The sequence below is a fragment of the Cibotium barometz genome, chromosome 47 (genome assembly GCF_041138505.1).
Source record: "Cibotium barometz isolate CiBa-2024 chromosome 47, ASM4113850v1, whole genome shotgun sequence".
Classification (NCBI taxonomy): Eukaryota; Viridiplantae; Streptophyta; class Polypodiopsida; order Cyatheales; family Cibotiaceae; genus Cibotium; species Cibotium barometz.
Window position 1 is genome coordinate 41,462,371 of NC_141092.1, and position 19,344 is coordinate 41,481,714.

At 47.2% G+C, this 19,344-nt stretch overlaps 2 protein-coding genes across 2 annotated transcripts; both read left to right on the forward strand.

Annotated features, from left to right (window-relative positions):
* The first annotated feature begins 408 nt into the window (after positions 1-408).
* On the forward strand, positions 409-17,813 carry LOC147611694 (NADH dehydrogenase [ubiquinone] 1 alpha subcomplex subunit 6-like). Its single transcript, XM_086784750.1, has 2 exons — positions 409-686; positions 17,173-17,813. The coding sequence occupies exons 1-2, from the start codon at positions 465-467 to the stop codon at positions 17,362-17,364; spliced, it is 414 nt and encodes a 137-aa protein (XP_086640876.1). The 5' UTR covers positions 409-464; the 3' UTR covers positions 17,365-17,813.
* Positions 706-6,674, forward strand: LOC147611695 (uncharacterized). Its single transcript, XM_086784749.1, has 2 exons — positions 706-1,012; positions 1,320-6,674. The coding sequence occupies exon 2, from the start codon at positions 4,216-4,218 to the stop codon at positions 4,942-4,944; it is 729 nt and encodes a 242-aa protein (XP_086640875.1). The 5' UTR covers positions 706-1,012; positions 1,320-4,215; the 3' UTR covers positions 4,945-6,674.
* Positions 17,814-19,344: the final 1,531 nt, after the last annotated feature.

The window sequence follows — 19,344 nt, forward strand, 5'->3', positions numbered from 1 at the left end:
GCCATTTTTGTGCTTCTGAGGTTGCAAAGTTGGCTTGTCAATCTCATAGTCTTTTTGTAAAATGAATTGTGGAAGTGTGGCGGTATCCATACAATCATTAAGTTCAGTGATGGATTCTTTATGAGAGGCATGCACACGTCGTCAAAAGAGATGCGAAATCTTCGAGAAACAAAAAAAATTAAGGAGATATTTAATGCAAAATCGTGTTAGTTAGACAAAAGATTATCTTATTCTTTTCTGAACTGACAGTTCAGTGGTCCTTACTGACAGTTCTGAGCCACGTTTCTATATTTTATTATTTTTGAGATCTTTTTGGAGAAAAATAAATCAAAAAATAGTGAATTTCTTACAGGGCCCCAAAATGAGCTCCGTTTTTTCCTAATGTTGAGTGTCCAGCTTAAAGGCAGGACAATAAGATTAAATTTTGCCCCCCATTGTTTTTGCCTGAAAGCTGAGTGTTCGATATGGCGTCCGCGTTTGCGAGGAGAGGCTTCGCCACGACGCGGGAGAGCTCAGCGAGTCTGCAAGAGGCGGAGCATCGCGCCATGTCCTTCTTCAAGGAGTGCTGCAGGGCGCTCCCCACTATCATGGACATCTACATCCTGCACGAGACCATATCCCTCGCCGAGTTGCGCTCCAAAGTTTCTGCCGAATTCCGCAAGCACCAACACGTCCAGAACCCCAAGGTACTCCCTCCATCCCCATCAGATCTCCACATTGTAAACCCTGCCCACCCCACCCCACCCCACCTCACCTACCCATACACATGCTTGACCTCTGCAGTTTGCTTGGATTTCGTCATAACAGGACATCATGTAAAACCATCAGGTGCATTGATGACTGCATGATGAGGCGGCCATAGGTGCTTAGGAATCGAAGTACCATTACGAGTATTCCACAAATTTTTTAGTTTTGGCATGACAAATCATTTTCTTTCAGGGCTTCCAAGGTAGGTGATCAGGCTTGTGTGTTTAAAGTGTAGAGTTGCGACTCTCCAAGGTTGCCTTGTGAGGTATGGAGGCTAGCAGCCTCATGATATGCATTGGGTTTTTTCATGTTGCTGGCCCCCCCAGCCATCACATTGTAGAGCTCTGCTAGGGTTTGGGCATGACAGGGCATTGTGTAAAGCTATCATTATATGAGTGGTGCGTAGGAATCAAAGTAGCAGATTATTTTAGAGTTGTGAGTCTCTAAAGTTGCTGTAGCAGATCTGGCGAGGTGTGACTTGGGGTTTCAAGTTTGGAGGAAGTTGGGCAGCATCTTAAGACTGTTATAAAGTCACATGATATGTATCTATAAGGGTTTTTTTCATGTTGCAGGCTGCCTGTAGAGCAAATTGGAAAGGGCTTTTCACAGAAATGGATACAATCCCTCCGCTTCAATTCTGCCTTTCACTACTTATCTCAAATCCTAGTTTTCTCTTATTCCCGAATTTGTCCCATTACTCGCAATTTCCTCAATTCCCAAGTTTCTCCAATCATTAATTGTCCCAATTTTTTTGATTTCTCCTGATTTTGCCTAATTACACAAGTCTGTTGAATTCTCCTGATTTTACCTAATTACACAAGTCTGTCGAATTTCTCATTTTCAGTTTTCCCAGTTTTATTAAGGAATAACGAGTGTGGAAGTTTGAGGTGATGTTCCTTTTTCTTGATATTTGTAACTTGCGGTCTTGTATCTTATGCAAGATCATATATTCATAATAATTGTTGGTCGTACATCCCTAAAGTTGTTATTGGGGATTAGCAGTCATATGTAGGAGGGAGAGCACTTTATTATTCCATGAAGATGCTGGGCTAATAATAGGGAAAATCACTACATAAGTGAACCAAGAGGCTCATAACCAGTGACATATGTCCTGTGTGCGGCCTAGGACCTAAAGGTCTAGCCTAGAGGCGGGTCAATGTTCATGAGTTGCTTGAGGCCTTTGGGATGGAGAACTGCAAGCCTATTACTTCGCCGATGGACCCGAACACTAAGTTAACTGTTAATGATCCTTGTGAGCCAGTTGATGCCTTGCTGTATCGGAAGTTGGTTGGTTCATTGATCTGGTTGCTGAACACCAGATTGGACTTGAGCTTCTCCGTGGGGCTGTTGAGCTCTTTTATGCAGACGCCATTGAAGTCTCATTGGGATGTAGGATTGCGGATCTTCCGGTATCTGCAGAGTACGAAGGATCTAGGACTCGAGGAGGGGATGGAGTCAGACTCCAAGGTTGGAGTGACTCAGATTGGGGAGGAGATCAAGACACGAGGAGATCCACTTTAGGTTACAGTTTTACCCTCGGCTCAGGAGCAGTTTCTTGGAGCAGTAAGAGGCAGCCAACTATTGCCCTATCTTCGACAGAGGCAGAGTACTGGGCTGCTTGTGGTGCTGCTTGCGAGGTTGTGTAGCTACGGAGGTTGCTAGGTGAGATTGGGTTTCCACAGAAGGAGCCCACAATCATCCAGTGTGATAACCAAAGTTGTATAGCTATTGCTCGGAACCCATGCCCGGACCAAGCACATAGAGATACAGTATCACTTTGTACGTGAGAAGATCTTGGCTGGTGACATCTTGCTACTTTATTGTTCGACGGAGGACAATGCGGTGGACCTCTTCACGAAGTCTCTACCTCAGGCTACGCTCAGGCGGCACTCCAGCTTCCTAGGGTTGATTTCACAGCCAGGAGCTGAGAGGGGGTGTTAGAAGTCATCTCCAGTCTTTATCAGACACCAGGGCCTCTGTTGTGGGTGTGCCCGCCCTTTGTAGGTGTTATCATTTTTCCTCATTTTTCCCTATTTTCCAGGGTGTGGGAGGCAGTGTAGGACCTGTCGTCTGTACCAGATGCTGGCCGACTGGTCACAGGCAGTCCCAGTTGCTCTCTACTGCTGGCTGACTCCACACGTGTGAGGGCCGACTCATGATATGCTAGCCGACTGATGTTTTTCTGGTCATGGGCATTTTCATGTCCTGTCGGCTGTCCATCTACTGGCCGACTGCACTCATGGGGCCATATAAAATGGCCCCATGGCCCCCCTCTTATTGTATCTTGTTTTCACTGCGGGATCTTGTGTATAGAGAAGAGTTACACGCCTATCTCTCTCCTTCTCTTGTGCTGTCTATTTTCTGCACTCTACTTGCTCTTGTGATCTCAGATTTTGTTATCATCTCCGCTGCGTATTTTGACACTGTGGAGATACTGGGGCACGTGTGAGTGTTAGCACAGTTTCTGCCCATTTCTTGTGTCCTTTTGGTCCCATTTGTATGGCCGTTGATTGTGGGCTGGCCACCCCTATTTTACATATTTTTTTGGGATTTTTCCCAGCCCTTTTGGTATTTTACCAGTCGGCCAGCTCCTCTGCTCCAGTCGGCCAGCTTATTGAGCTCTAGTCGGTCAGCCCTCCTAACCTATAAATAGGTGGGGCTAGCCTCTCATTATTCATTCAGTCTTGTACATATTTTGCTCCCTCACTTATGAGACTTGTAGTGTCTCTTGCTTGGGACTGTTTTGCTTTAGTATATTCAGCATAGTTCTCTCCATATCTCTCTCTCTCTTGCACTCTCTGTTCAGCACATTCTAGTGCCACTTTGCTTCCGCTCTGTGCACTCTTTCATCGTATCATCGCTCCCGGTTTAGCAACCTCTTTGCTGCCCCAGATTCAGCTCTGTTTTCAGCACCTCCTTCTCTGCGTTGTCCTTCAGATCTGCAGCTCTTTCATGCTGCGTTTTCTGGACTGAACCTGGTCACTTTGCCTCTGCGTTTTTCTTTCAGATCTGGAGCTTCCTTTGCTGCGTTTTCTGGACTGAACCTGCTGGTTGCTGCGCCCTTCAGTTTGGCTTCATCAATTCAGCCTTCAGGTACTGTTTGACCAGTTTTCTTCTATTTCACATGGAGTTTGGGACATAGGCGGCTTGTTTTCTTCAGGACAGCAGCTTCCTTTGCTGCGTTTTTCCTCTCCCGTGGGTTTACTCCTTTGCAGAGGGGGCTTGTGGTGTTGTAGGCTTTGGTGGCACTCTTGGTACCTGTGGAGGACACTTCTTTTTCAGAGATTGTGCGTTTTCTTGAGGAGAGCCCAAGCTACTGTCCTTGTTGTTGCCTTTCCCTCTTACAGCATATTCTCGGGTGCTGTCTAGCCTCTTAGGGCTGCGTTTTGGTGGGAGGAAAGACCCTATATCAGCGTTTTTTTATTTGGACAGTTTATCTTATGAGGGTTGGTTCTCTTGATAGGATCAATGATGAGAGCTTCAGATTTGGCTCCCGTACCACTCTCTTGTATCCTTGATGAGGCAGACAAGTTGGATGGTGGTAACTTTCAGTCATGGAAGTTGCAGGCTACTTCTATTCTCAAGGAGTATGGTTTGATGGAGTTTCTCTCGTTCAAGAATCGGTGGGTGCCGGACCTTGCCTCTGCAGAGGATGTGTGTCGGTGGAGGAAGACTGACGGACAGATCTTTGGCTTTCTCCTCCTGAATTGTCAGGATTCGGTTCTTCGACACTTCATCTATGCTCCTGATGATGCTTCTGCCTTCTCTGTGTGGCAGTTACTTTGTGACCTGTATGGTGATGCTAGTGATCGACAAACGGTTGCATTTGAGGAGTTTGTTTCTCCTGTTGCCTTGCCTTCAGTTTTTGTGCATACTTCTCCCTGCCAGGATAATATATCTGGTAATGTTTTTGAGGATGACTGTGGGCTATCTTTGCTCACAGCTTTTGAGGGGTATTTTTCTCCTATTGCTTCGCCTCAGATTCTTTCTTCGACACCCAGTGACCGGGATGTGTTGCTGGTCCCTTTGCCTTCTATGGAGGAGCCTGCTTCTAGGCTGTGTTATGCTATTGATGATGCTACTACTACTTCAGTTACCACTACAGTGAATGTTCCTCTTCTCCTTACTCTGTGTGAGGATTCTGGATTGTGGTCAGGTGTGTCGGTGATCGTGCCTGGGGCACAGTATTACTTCTAGGGATTGAAGGATTGGGATCTGGATTTGGATTTGGATTTGGATTTGGTTGGGCCTGTGGAGTCTCGACATCAGCTTTCAGAGAGGGAGTTGAGTTCTTACATCTGGCAATGCCGACCTTCGAGGAGGGTGCTATTATACAGCATTTGGCTACTTTGGGTGTTTATATTTGGGTTTGGCACCGATATTTGGAGCAGCATGACGCAACCTACATGGTTGTTCTCTTCTAGAAGAGCAGTGTACCTTGCAGCTTGTTCTGTTACTTTTGTAGCTGAGTTGCTGTGGAGATTGCTTGTGAAGCTTTCTTGGTACCTGTTGTTGCTGCTTTCTTTTGTCTTTGACAGAGGATGACTTCTTCGGCTTCTCAGAGTTATGTTCAGCATCTGGTGTTGAGAGGGGGTGTTAGCACATTCATCCCCAGTTTCTGCCCATTTCTGGTGTCCTTTTGGTCCCATTTGTATGGCCCTTGATTGTGGGCTGGCCACTCCTATTTTACATATTTTTCTAGGATTTTTCCCAGCCCTTTTGGTATTTTACAGTCGGCCAGCTCCTGTGCTCCAGTCAGCCAGCTTATTGAGCTCCAGTTGGCCAGCCCTTCTCACCTATAAATAGGTGGGGCTGGCCTCTCATTATTCATTCAGTCTTGTACATATTTTGCTCCCTCACTTATGAGACTTGTAGTGTCTCTTGCTTGGGACTGTTTTGCTTCAGTATATTCAGCATAGTTCTCTTCATATCTCTCTCTCTCTCTCTCTTGCACTCTTTGTTCAGCACATTCTAGTGCCATTTTGCTTCCGCTCTGTGCACTCTTTCAGTGAGGAGAGATCGAAAAAAGTCCGTGGCGATGGCTCTCACTTGGGAGGGATCTGAAACAATAGCTCCATCCCGACCACGCAACCTGCGAATACCGTCTCTCCTCCTATGGGGGCCAGCTATCTCAAAGAAATCCCCTCTGACTTTGTCGCCGGCCTGAGTCCAGAAAGAGGCCCTGGCGTGATACATGTACTCCATCCTCCTCTCCTCTATGGATCTGATCTCTGTGCGAGCGGCAGCAAGCTAACTCTCGATCCACTGGCTATCAAGGGACCTCTCCTGTAGCCGCTGTAGAGAGGCAAGATGACTCCTCAGATTCCGCTCCTGCTCCCGGAAACCCTCCAATTGGCTTTGGGCTGCCTCCTGCAAGAAATTGTTGATCTCCCCTAATCCCTCATGAATACGAAAAGGAGCACCTCCAAGCTGGAGACTACCATCTCCCCGTCCTGGCCTCGATGGGCAGAGCCTCCAAGGTCCATCCTAGCCAAAGGCCAAAAATGGTTGAGAATGTTGGTGATGCGGAGATCGTGGGAGAGCTCGACTGCCTAACCCTGGATGGCAGTTGCCACCAAATCGGGATCCCACTCTGTCCCCGGGCTGCACTGAAGGGGAAAGAGAAGATCATCGTGCCATAATCTGGCGTAGAGGGCCTGGAGTGGTGAAAAACCACACTGACCCGAACAGGGGCTACTGTTCCTCAAACATATCGGTCCCTTTCGTCGGTAGACATCGGAAGAAAATGTAGTCCATAGGATGTCCCAGGATCTTGGGGACTCTGGGCAGGAGAGCCCTCACCGGGGAGGCAGCAATGGTCATCGCAACCGGCTCAGAAAATCGGTGAATCAAGTGGCGGATTGATCCGGCCGGCTGCCTCCGCTCTGGATCAGGGGCTGCTGGGGGGCGACGAGAGTGCTCAGGAGAGGTAGACGCGCGCGCGCGCCGGGGGGGGGGGGGGTGCAGAGTGAACTGCGGCGGGGGGCAGAGTGAACTGCGGCGAGTAATGTCGGTGTTGAAGCTCGGGGAGGAGAGGGGGGACAGAGGGGACGGAGGGCGGAGAGGCCGGGGAGGGGTGCTGCTGTGAGAGATCCATCGGAGAGGAAAGCTGTGGGGAGGGGGCTCTGCCGGGGGAGCAGAGAGGTCGGCCGATCTCTCAAAACACTGGGGGTCTCTCAGAACACTGGGGGTCGGGGGGGGGGGGGGGGGATCATGACGAGGGATCGAACACCATATTGGTGGGGCTGGAGGGGCCCGCTTCAAGGCTGGAGAGGGCTCATCACCAACGAGAACATGCTGAGATAAATGCTCATAACGGTCCTCTGATAGAACCGAATCCTCTTGAGATCTGCCAACCTGGCGCGCGCAGCGGTGGCGCTTGGCCCTGGTGGTTGTCTAGCGGCCCGGGCGCGGGCCAACCGCCCGCCACTCGCCGGCAGAGCTGGGTCATCTGGAAGCCTGATGCTCTGTTGCTTGAGGGCCTCTCTCTCTCCCTGCCCCTTGGGGAGGGGGTGTCTTGGCTTGCCGCCCAGGGCAAGCTCTGGCTAAGTGACCCATCTGCCTGCAAATGAAATACTGGCTTGGAAGGTCTGAATACTCCATGCGCTGCTTTATGGGGTCGCTTTGGAGGTCAGGAATAGATATACAATGTGGTACAGACTCCGGTGAGGCCACATAAATGCGGAGGGATGGAATCCCAGCTGCTCACGCGAGGGCCGAGGTGGTAGGGGGGTGGGGGTGGGGGTGGGGGTTCATAACTCTCCTGATGGCACTACCTATCATCGGGAGAAGAGGAAGCTACTCCTTCCTGAGGTCTAGGAAGCAGACTATCATTGGGAAGCCCGAAACGCCAGCCACTGGGTCAAACGTCGGATCGAAGCCGTGTTGCCACCGTGCAAAGAAAAACTGCGCCGTACGCAATGCAAGGGGACCCAGCTGCATGACTCGGTCTGACGCCAATGGCGAGTCGAACTCCACCTGGTAGTGTCCGTGTCCCAGAGAGTGAATATTAGTGATCTTTGCAGGGTCACCAATGAGGCTGGCCTGTAAAAGATCCCTGAGCTGTCCACGCGCAGGGCAGCTACCAACAATTTTGCAGACCAGGGTGGAGGCCTGGAGTGAGGCAACAGTCGGGGCGAGAACCTGAAGATCTGCTTCGGAGAAGGATATGCAAGCTGCGGCGGCCTCGGTCGGGGATGACGGAGCTGGAGTCCTCCTGAGGGCGAAGACCAGAATAGGTTGAAGCTTGCCGAATAAAGTAAAAACCCGAGAAGCCTGGAAACACCAACCTGCACGGGAGGGGAGAAAGGAGAGAGGCGGAGATGACAGAGAGGGGGGCGGAAAAAGGAAAAAGGAAAAAAGGAGAAAAAAAGGGGGAAAGGGGGGGCGGCTCTGAAGGGCGACGGGAGGGGGCGCTGAGGGAGGAGGGGGCAAGTTGGGGGGGGGGGGGGTGGGGGTGCGAAGAGACCAATAGGGGCGAAGGAGGTCTAAGGGAGGGGGGGTGGCGCTGGGCAGCGAAGAAGAGGGGGGGAGCGAAACCAGATGGGGGGAGGGGCGGAATTGTGTGAAGCGAGGGAGGGAGGGGGCAGGCGCAGCGGCGCGAAGAGAGGGGGGGAGGAAGCAGGCACAAGCAAAGGGGAGAGAAGGTGTCATGGCCCTGTGAAAATGGAGCAGGACAAGTGTGGGCATGGTGGTTGCAGAGTCAGAATATTCTATGATTCACATGGAGGGTGCCCGGACAGAGTTTAAGATGTGTGGACATCCCTAGGTGTGAAGGGGGGAACTAGAAACATTAAATTTTAATGTTTATAAAAGTTGCCCCTAGGCCTTAGTGGCCCTAGGAACTTATTAAAGTTGGGATTAATTTGGGGGAGGAGTGTTTCTCTCTCCTCTCTCTCTCTCTCTTCCCTTTTTGGGGAGTCGTGTAGCAAAAGTGGAGAGTTTCTCAAGCGCATGTACACAAGCGTGGAGAAGCTGAAGAGCAAGTCGACTGCTGATTTCTGGAGGGCTGTTGCTGTTTTTCTGAGTGGAATCAGCCGTACAGCACTGTACGGCCACAACTGTGCAAGTACTCTCTCTCTTTCTCCTCTGTTGCTGGCTGCGCATAGAAGCTGCTGCAAGGATTCCCTGCGCACAGGCCCTGTACAGGCTGTACCAGCAAGTACACAGCCAGTACAGCACTGTACGGCTGCCGTACAGTGTACGGACAGCTAGGTACAGCAAGTACAGTTGCTGCAGGCTGCTGCAGGTGGCGCAAACAGGTGCTGGACAGACTGTATACTCTGATTCAGGCAGGTACAAGAGTGGACAGCTGTGCAAGTACAACTCCTGGCACGTATCCCGAGGCGGTACAGACGGGTACAGTGCTGATTTTCAGATCTGTATTTTCAAGGACAGCATAAGAGTGAACATCAGGAGGAGGATACAGGCAAGTACAAGCACATGTGTGAAGCAGGGTTGTGAATACAAGTGCCTGCAAGTACAAATTGGTGCTGTTGCTTCCTCCAGTGCTGTTTCACGAGCTGAACTTGGTAAGCTCTGTTTCTGTTCATCTATCTCTCTTTTTACTGCTTGATGTCTGTTGCAGATATGTATTATCTGGCCCCTTGTGAGAGGAGGGGTATGGCAGATTGACAAGGGTTGAGACAGAGTTTGGACAGCACATGTATGTTTGAGCTGAGAAGATGTATCATGCACTTGAGTTATGCCAGATGTATGCCCATGGCTGGCCTGCTTTGTGATCTTGGCTGATCAGAGGGAGGCACAGTGTGTTGCTTGAGGACACAGATCTGTGTGCATAGATCCTCTGTGCTGAGAAGGATTTGTGGGCCGTCAGATTGGACTTACAGGTGTAAACTCTTGGCTGGTCTTTGTGTTGTACTCAGCCATTCATTTTATTATAATTGAATAAAGAAATACCGCAAGGGGCGCCAAGCTTTGGGGCCAACAGGTGTCACTGTGTTTTCAGATTTGGGCACTCTAGCTCCAATCTGTGTTTTGTTTCACATCTAGACTACAAGTGGACGGGTGATTGCTAATCTACCGCACTCTGGTTTTTCTATCAGAGGCCGGTTTCAAGGTTCCGTCGCCGGGACCAATCATCAACTTTCTGAAGGGGGTGAGCTCGTGGTTGCTTTGAAGAAAGCCATCGCTGAAAATTCAGCAATCATGTCTGATACAGAGGATGAGTACTTCTATCATGAAGAAGAAGAGCAAGAGACTTCTCCTGAAAGAGATGTATCTGAGGATATTTTTGCAGGAGAACAGGCTGCAGATGTTGAGCCTTATGAGGATGTAACACAGCCAGAAGATGTGCATGGTAAAGAGGATGATGATGCTCGGTTCAAAGATCGCTTGGCTAGTGTTATGGATACTTTTATGCAGCTCACACAGAGCGAGAGATTTGCTGAATTTATGAGATCTCGCACAGAGCCCCAGAAAAAGAAGGAGGAGGTTCGTTCGAAGAATCTTCCTCAAGGTCATAGTGGTGCCATCCCACAGGAACCATCTTTTGGCCAGTTTTCGAATATGCAGCATGCTTATGGTGCAAACTCTCAGAGTTCCTTCTATGGACAGCCACCTATTCCTCAGCAGAATATGCATCCAGGTTATTTTGGTGGTGGCTCGGTGTTTCAATCCATGACTGGGGGTTATCCTCAGGGAGGCATGGGTATGTATGGGCCTTTTGGAGCCAATTTTTAGCCTGGCATGCAAGGGAATATGTATGGTGGTATGCAGTCCGGTATGGCTGGAAATATGTTTGCAGGCATGCAACCTGGGATGCAAGGCAATATGTTTGGTGGCATGCAGCCAGGTATGCATAATGGAATGTATGGAAACATGGCTGGAATGTATGGTATGCCTGGCATGGGAATGGGAAATGTTGACCCAATGATGGGTATGAATGTTGGGGGTAGCAATCTTGCGAAGCCACTTCCATATGACAATCTAACGCCTATGGGAAAGGCGAAGGATTACAAGGAAGGGGGAGCTGCAGTGAAGTTTGACACTTTCAGTGGGGCCAAGGATAAATTGAAGGCACTTACCTTCTTACAGCAGTTTGATGCTGCTTTTTCTGGTGGGAATTACACAGAGTCCTCTAAGGTGAGGAAAGCTGCCACTTTTCTCAAGGGCAATGCTTTGCAGTGGTGGTCTACTCTTCTTTTGCAGGGCATAGCACCCACCACATGGGTCCAATTCAAACAGGTTTTCTCTTCCGTATGGCTCACATCTACATTTGAGGTGGATATTATGACCGCATGGCACAAGCTGGATGCTTCAAAGTGTGATAGTTTGGAGGATTATAACAAGAAGTTTTGGAAAGCTCTACTCCCAGTGACTTCTTATCGTGCCGTGCCATTATCTGAGCAGGTAGAGAAGTATTGTTGTGGGCTGCCCAAGGAGGTACGAGATTATTGTATAAAGACAAGAGTAACGAACATGTCACAGATGATTGAAAATGCTATGACAGCTAATGCGTTACTCACGGGTGGTTCATCTGGATTTAAAGGCAGTAAGAAATTGAGCAAGAAAGCTGAAAAATTTGGGCATGCTTCTCGTGATGCTAAAGGGTCTACAGAGACAAAGTATAAGAAGTTGCCAATGCCCAAGAGGACTTCTGAGGAAAGACAGGCTTTGAGAGATGCTCAAAAGTGTTTTTACTGTACTGAAGAGGGGCATATGTCATTCAATTGTCCCAAAAGAACGTCCAAAAAGGACCCTGACAATAAAGGAGAGCCCAAGCCAAAGAAACCAAAGCCTTCTGCAGGCTTAGTTCCTGATCTTGTGGGAGAGCAGCTAGGTGGTGAAGCTATAGAGTTGTGCAGGGCATGGGGCAAAGTGAGAGATCAGAATGCTTTGATCTTCTTTGACACAAGTGCTAGAGCCCACTTCATTTCACCAGATTTGGCTGGCCGATTGGGGATTCGCGCAGAGGAGATGGGGCCGTTACATGAGGCTAATATGGCTTGTCCAGGGTATGCAGAACCCGTTACTCCTATCATTGGGAATCTTCGGCTTCATATGCAGGGTTATGTGGACAGCGAAGAGTTCTTCATCATGCCTTTGGATGGCTGTGATGTTTTGTTGGGGATGCCATGGTGCCACAGGGTACATGCGGTGGTAGATACTTACAATAGGAAAATCACTTTGACTCATAGAGGGAAAGAGCATGTATTGGATGTAAAACTCAAAGGGGAATCTGTTCCTATTGTATCCGCTTCGGCGATTTCATCAGTAATGAAGAAGCATCTTTCCGCGTACTTGATTTATGTAAAGGATGCACAGCATGATGAGTCTAAGTCTAATTTGTCAATGTTAGATAAGGACAGGGCTGATTTCTTAAGTGGGTTTCAAGACTGTTTTTCCGAGTCATTGCCAGGAGAATTACCTCCTGAGAGGCCAGAAGATCATGCCATAGATCTGATTCCTGGTAGTACTCCACCGAATAGACCGCCGTATCGTGTTAGTGCAGCCCAACAGGAAGAGATTATGAGTCAGGTGCAGGAGCTAGTGAATAAGGGGTTGATTCAGCCTAGCTCATCACCCTTTTGCTCACCTGTGCTCTTAGTGCAGAAGAAGGATGGTTCTTGGCGCATGTGTATTGATTACAGGGCGCTGAATAAGAATACCATCAAGAATCGATTCCCCATACCGAGGATCGATGACATATTGGACCGCTTACAGGGCTCCACAGTTTTTAGTCGTATTGACTTGAAAAGCGGGTATCATCAGATACGCATTAGACCCGAGGATGTGCATAAGACAGCATTCCGAACCACGTTTGGGTTGTATGAGTTCTTGGTTATGCCCTTTGGTTTGACAAATGCGCCTGCCACTTTTAATAGAATGATGGACAGGATTTTCAGGCCTCATAGAGAGTTTGTGGGCACATTCTTTGATGATATGATTGTGCATTCACGAACTGAGGAAGAGCATAGAAGGCATTTGGCCATTGTGTTTGCAGAACTCAGAAACCATAGGTTGGTGGTTAATGGCAAGAAGAGTGAGTTCTTTTTGCAGGAGATACATTTTTTGGGGCATATTGTGTCTGGTCATGGAGTCCGTATGGATCCAGCCAAGGTGGAAGCAATACTTAATTGGCCAGCTTTGAGGACCGTGCATGATGTACGCAGCTTTCTAGGAATGTGTTCCTATTACAGGCGTTACATACGGCACTTTGCTGAAATTGCTTTGCCTCTTCATGCTTTGACGAAGAAAGCAACTCCGTTTAGATGGGCTGATCGGGAAATTACAGCATTCAAAAAGCTCAAAGAAAAGCTTACTTCGGACCCAGTATTGGTGTTACCGGACCTCCGAAAGGCTTTTGTTGTCCAGTGTGATGCATGTGGAAGTAGCATTGGTGCAGTTCTCATGCAAGAGGGACATGTGATAGCCTATGAGAGTAGAGTTTTGCAAGATGCCGAGAAGCATATGCGTTGGGCAAGCTTTTTGTCAATGTTTCACTTCCAGATTGTGCATGTGGAAGGCAAAAAGAATGTAGTGGCAGATGCTTTGTCACGCAAGCCACAGGTCTTTGCAATTTCACTTGCTTATCATCATGAGCTTGATGAAATGAAAGAGCAGTATGCCCATGATGAGGACTTTGAAAGGTTGTATGATCAGATGTCTGAGGGTCAGCGGCATGAGCATTACACTCTCAGAGATGGGTTTTTATTGATGCATGGCAGACTGTGTGTTACCAGGCCATTGCGACTCAAGGTTATGATTGAAAGTCATGCTCCACCGTATGCAGGTCATAGAGGTATTGACGCCACGGTAAAAGCAGTGGAGACTTTCTTTTATTGGCCAACCTTGAGAAGAGATGTTGATGCCTTTGTGAGGCAATGCATCGTATGTCAGAAGGTAAAGTTTGACCGTCAGAAGACACCAGGGTTATTACAGCCTTTACCTATTCCGGATAGACCTTGGGAGAGCATTGCCATGGATTTTGTATTCGATCTTCCACGGACACAAACGGGAAATGATGGCATCTGGACTATCATATGCAGGTTCAGTAAGCAGGCACATTTCATTCCCGTTCGGAAGACAATTAAAGTGGATCATATGGTGAAGTTGTTCATGGCGAACATCTTCAAGTATCATGGCTTGCCTACGTCTATCATTAGTGACCGTGATCCACGGATGACGAGTTTGTTTTGGAGAGGGTTGTTTGACAACATGGGTACAACTCTCAAGTTTTCATCGTCATTTCATCCACAGACAGATGGTCAGTCAGAAGAGGCTAACTCTACAATGTTGGATCTTCTCAAGTGTTATGTGTCAGAGCACAAGCAACAATGGGAAAAGTATCTTCCTTTGGTGGAGTTTGCATATAACAACACTGTACATAGCTCGACAGGCAAGGCGCCTTTTGAGATTGTAGAAGGAGGGAAGAAGGTACCACCCATTTTGCATACAAAGGATAAGATCTTTGAGGCTGATCAGTATGTGGAGAGCTTGGATGAAGCTTATCGGAGAGTTAAGTTGGCCCTCTAGAAAACTCAGCAAAAGCAAAAGAAAGCCGCAGACCGTCACACAGACGTGATTTACAGTTTGCATTGGGTGATTGGGTTCTTTTGCGCTTTGAAAAGGCTAGACTCAAGAAGATGAAGGGTAAAGAGCGCTTATTCCCTAAGTTGAGCATGCGATATTATGGGCCTTTTCAGGTTTTGGAAAAGATTGGTGAGGTAACCTATGGTTTGAAGTTACCAGATCACTGGAGGATTCACAATGCTTTTCACGTGAGTCTACTTAGACCTTTCCGTGGGGATGTGCCTGAGGATGTATCAGATGAGGCTCAGCCGGAAGTTGAGGAACTTGATGAGGTTCTGATTCCAGAGCAGATACTGGCACATAAAGAAAGGAAGGTACGAGGTAAAGTTTCCCGTCGCTATCTTGTGAAGTTCAAGAACTATTCACCGATGGATGCGAAGTGGATGGAGGAAGGTGACTTAACAGATTCACCTCAGGTTTTGCAGCTTTATCTCGATGCCTTTGAGTTAGAGCCGACTCTTATTGTGGCTCATTCAGGTTCAGCAGAGCATGGGTCTGGAGCATTACCTGATGCTCAAGAGGGGGGTAGCACCTCCACTCCCTTGATACAGACAGGCTCAGATGACATCTAGAGGTCGCTTGGTGCAGTTTTTCACTCACCCGAAGGTATTGAGGCTGACAGTACATCTGTTTATGGGACTTCTATGATATATGTGTACTAGTCACATGGAGATTTTTGTGGATATGTATGGTTCACAGTGGTATACAACTTGGACTATTACTATGCCATTGGTTTGCAGTGAATGATGATACATGTGTATGGCTTAGAGAGATTGGGACGCTGATCTTGCCATATTGTATATTTCACTTTGGATATTTTGATGCATCACCAGAATGCAATCGAGGACGCTTGCCATTTTTCAAGAGGGGGGTATGTCATGGCCCTGTGAAAATGGAGCAGGACAAGTGTGGGCATGGTGGTTGCAGAGTCAGAATATTCTATGATTCACATGGAGGGTGCCCGGACAGAGTTTAAGATGTGTGGACATCCCTAGGTGTGAAGGGGGGAACTAGAAACATTAAATTTTAATGTTTATAAAAGTTGCCCCTAGGCCTTAGTGGCCCTAGGAACTTATTAAAGTTTGGGGCCCTAGGGATTAATTTGGGGGAGGAGTGTTTCTCTCTCCTCTCTCTCTCTCTCTCTTCCCTTTTTGGGGAGTCGTGTAGCAAAAGTGGAGAGTTTCTCAAGCGCATGTACACAAGCGTGGAGAAGCTGAAGAGCAAGTCGACTGCTGATTTCTGGAGGGCTGTTGCTGTTTTTCTGAGTGGAATCAGCCGTACAGCACTGTACGGCCACAACTGTGCAAGTACTCTCTCTCTTTCTCCTCTGTTGCTGGCTGCACATAGAAGCTGCTGCAAGGATTCCCTGCGCACAGGCCCTGTATAGGCTGTACCAGCAAGTACACAGCCAGTACAGCATTGTACGGCTGCCGTACAGTGTACGGACAGCCAGGTACAGCAAGTACAATTGCTGCAGGCTGCTGCAGGTGGTGCAAACAGGTGCTGGACAGACTGTATACTCTGATTCAGGCAGGTACAAGAGTGGACAGCTGTGCAAGTACAACTCCTGGCACGTATCCCGAGGCGGTACAGACGGGTACAGTGCTGATTTTCAGATCTGTATTTTCAAGGACAGCATAAGAGTGAACATCAGGAGGAGGATACAGGCAAGTACAAGCACATGTGTGAAGCAGGGTTGTGAATACAAGTGCCTGCAAGTACAAATTGGTGCTGTTGCTTCCTCCAGTGCTGTTTCACGAGCTGAACTTGGTAAGCTCTGTTTCTGTTCATCTATCTCTCTTTTTACTGCTTGATGTCTGCTGCAGATATGTATTATCTGGCCCCTTGTGAGAGGAGGGGTATGGCAGATTGACAAGGGTTGAGACAGAGTTTGGACAGCACATGTATGTTTGAGCTGAGAAGATGTATCATGCACTTGAGTTATGCCAGATGTATGCCCATGGCTGGCCTGCTTTGTGATCTTGGCTGATCAGGGGGAGGCACAGTGTGTTGCTTGAGGACACAGATCTGTGTGCATAGATCCTTTGTGCTGAGAAGGATTTGTGGGCCGTCAGATTGGACTTACAGGTGTAAACTCTTGGCTGGCCTTTGTGTTGTACTCAGCCATTCATTTTATTATAATTGAATAAAGAAATACCGCAAGGGGCGCCAAGCTTTGGGGCCAACAGGTGTCACTGTGTTTTCAGATTTGGGCACTCTAGCTCCAATCTGTGTTTTGTTTCACATCTAGACTACAAGTGGACGGGTGATTGCTAATCTACCGCACTTTGGTTTTTCTATCAGAGGCCGGTTTCAGAAGGGCGCAGACAGAGAGAGCCAGACGGGGCGGCGGGCGGGGGGGGGGGGGTGGTGCGCACGAAGCCCTTTTGACAAACTAATCTGTTATATAGGCTCTGTAACCCCAACTGATGACATCGTTGATGATTGCATCACTGGTGACATCATAGATCAGTACGGCACTGACAACAGCATATGCACCTCCTAGGGGTGCATTCACACAGTGCAGCTTCTAAGGATACGTTCACGTGATAATGTCTACACCTATATTTTGATTACCTATTTTAATAAAAGTCACTAAAAGCAAGTCTATGATGGTCAAACATTGATAAAACACTTATAAAACATGGTTAAGCAAAGTTGAGCGCTTGTTATTACATGGTCAAAACCTGAGCAGACTGGTCAACGCTGATCAACCCTGTTAACTCAGTCAAAATGTACACTGAAACCGTCAAAAGCAGTGATAGCTAGTCCAAAATAATAGGAAACAGATGGATGTACTTTTATGGCTGTACATCTTTGATCACAGCTATTGAAGACTATGCTAGATGGGCGTTCTTTGTGTGTGTGCAGGTTATAGATATGCTTGTGTTTAAGGGACAGGAGGAATTTCAAAACATCTTGACGCAGTCAAAGCAACGGCATCATATTCTTTCGCAATATGTGGTGGGAGCAGAAGGCATGGTACAACCTTTAAAGTTGGGAATTGCAGATCATGGTGAATCTGAGTTCCTGAAGAAGTTTTACATAAGCAATAGCACATAGGCCTACTGCACAATGTCAAGTTAAGCATTGCTCTTCAAACTCCTTTTTTGTGTTTGACTCAAGCTCTGTGTCAAAGAGTCCATGTAACTGGCTTGTTTCAGATGCTCAGTTAAGGGTGTTTATCTTTCTTGAGTAAGACATGCCCAAATAATGTAACGTGAAGAGAACAAGGTGCTGGTAATTGTCTGTTCACAGGCAAATAAGTTAGCCAGGCACGTTGTCTAGATTTGAAGGGGGTTGCACTTTGTTTTTTAGAAACAAGAATGGCATGGACTTTCTGTTGGTTGATACGTGTGCGCGGTGCCTTCGCTTGCATAGTGCATCATACCTGAATGCCATGCCAGAAATGCCCTTTTGAGTTGATTTGTCATCTTCTGAGGAGATCATTTTATGAAGCTGCTTGTGATGATCAATTTGTGACATACCTTTGGAAGTGATTGTTGGAAACTTGCTTTTGATCAACACTCTTAAGCATTGTGGCTCATTTATGACATGCTTTTTCAGTTGATACTACCATGTGCATGATGCATGGGGATGGTAGCTGAACTAATATGACCAACTTCTAAATCATTTCTTGTCACCTGTAACACATGCATCATAGCTTTTATTATTATTATTATTTTTTTTTGGGAGGCGAGGGGCGGCAACAACAGCTGTATTGGGAGCTGAGCTGCTACAAAGACGAGGGCTACACAGGATCAGCTAGTTTCGCTACAAATGTAAAGTCAAGAAAGAGACCAAGATACACCTAGGCGCTACCTGCAAGAAAAAAAGCGTAGAGGCTGGCCTGTGCAAACACAAAAGCTGACCTGGCCCAATGAAGCTTTCAAAAGACATCCAATACCAGCTCTATCCGGCGCAATCTCACCAACCCTCTCAGCAGCTTGTACTTCTTAAAAGTGATTCCTGTAGTTTTTTTTGCAGAGAATTTGAGACACCTAGTAGTTTTTTTTGCAGAGAATTTGAGACACCTAGTAGTTTCTCTACAATAAAAAAGGCTCTCAAGGTAGCCTTGCTTTTGATAGGCCTTCTACTAAAATTTCTAGTTCATGGTATCTCTGTTGCTATTATAGACTGGCTTTACATAAATGTCACGCTCTAATGGCTGCCTGGTAGGTATTGTCAATTCAGCTATATTGTGTAGTGAACTGTGGAATCATGTATCAGCAAAACCAAAGATCATGAAGACTCGGCAACTTTACTTAAAAGTGCACAATCATTCTATATGCTATTAAAAGCACTATAATTTGGATATCCAAGTAAGTGCAAAAACTCAATACACAGACCTTGTATGAATGTATGCTCTTATGCGTGTGTATGGGTGCGTGTGGGGTGTGTGTGGGGGAGCATATATTGATACCAAGTTCTACACTCACTATGGGGCACTGCGTTAGTGGGAATGTCGTAGTATCTAGTCCATACTATGCATTATGGAGTTGATGGTTTATTATCTTGTGGACGACTACCATGGGGTTATAAATTGCACTTTCTTATAAGGTGAATTTGGGCATGTTCTTGGATTCATCTCGGTATATATATAAATCATTTTATATGTTATTAGAAGCACTAGATGTTGCATATCAATGCTCCACCCTCATGTCGTAGTGGATGTAATGTCTAGGTACGAGCTAGCTCATTTGTAAAGTTTCCCATATGTTGACCAATTGCATCAAAGGTGCCTTGGCATGAGACTTGGATTATTAAGGAGTAGCCATGGTTGTGTAGCGTAGGTCTCAGACATTCCTATACTCACATGATAGGGGCGTAAGAGATCAGATGGTGTAATATAGCTTAGATAAAATTTGGCACATGCCATATATGCTACATGCTAGAGCGAATTGTTATTCTCTAGGACGCTTTGTCCTAAGTTTGTGATGCCCAAGATGAGCCCAAAATGACACGAGTTGTGCACTATTAGTTGCTCCTCCACACAATTCATCAATTATTGTAAGTTTACTTCCTAGCTTCTATTACGATTTA

Coding starts and splice junctions, on each gene's coding strand:
- LOC147611694 (XM_086784750.1), top strand. CDS start 465: ATGGCGTCCGCGTTTGCGAGGAGAGGCTTCGCCACGACGCGGGAGAGC. Junction 687..17,172: donor AACACGTCCAGAACCCCAAG/GTACTCCCTCCA, acceptor GTGTGTGTGCAG/GTTATAGATATGCTTGTGTT.
- LOC147611695 (XM_086784749.1), top strand. CDS start 4,216: ATGATGAGAGCTTCAGATTTGGCTCCCGTACCACTCTCTTGTATCCTT.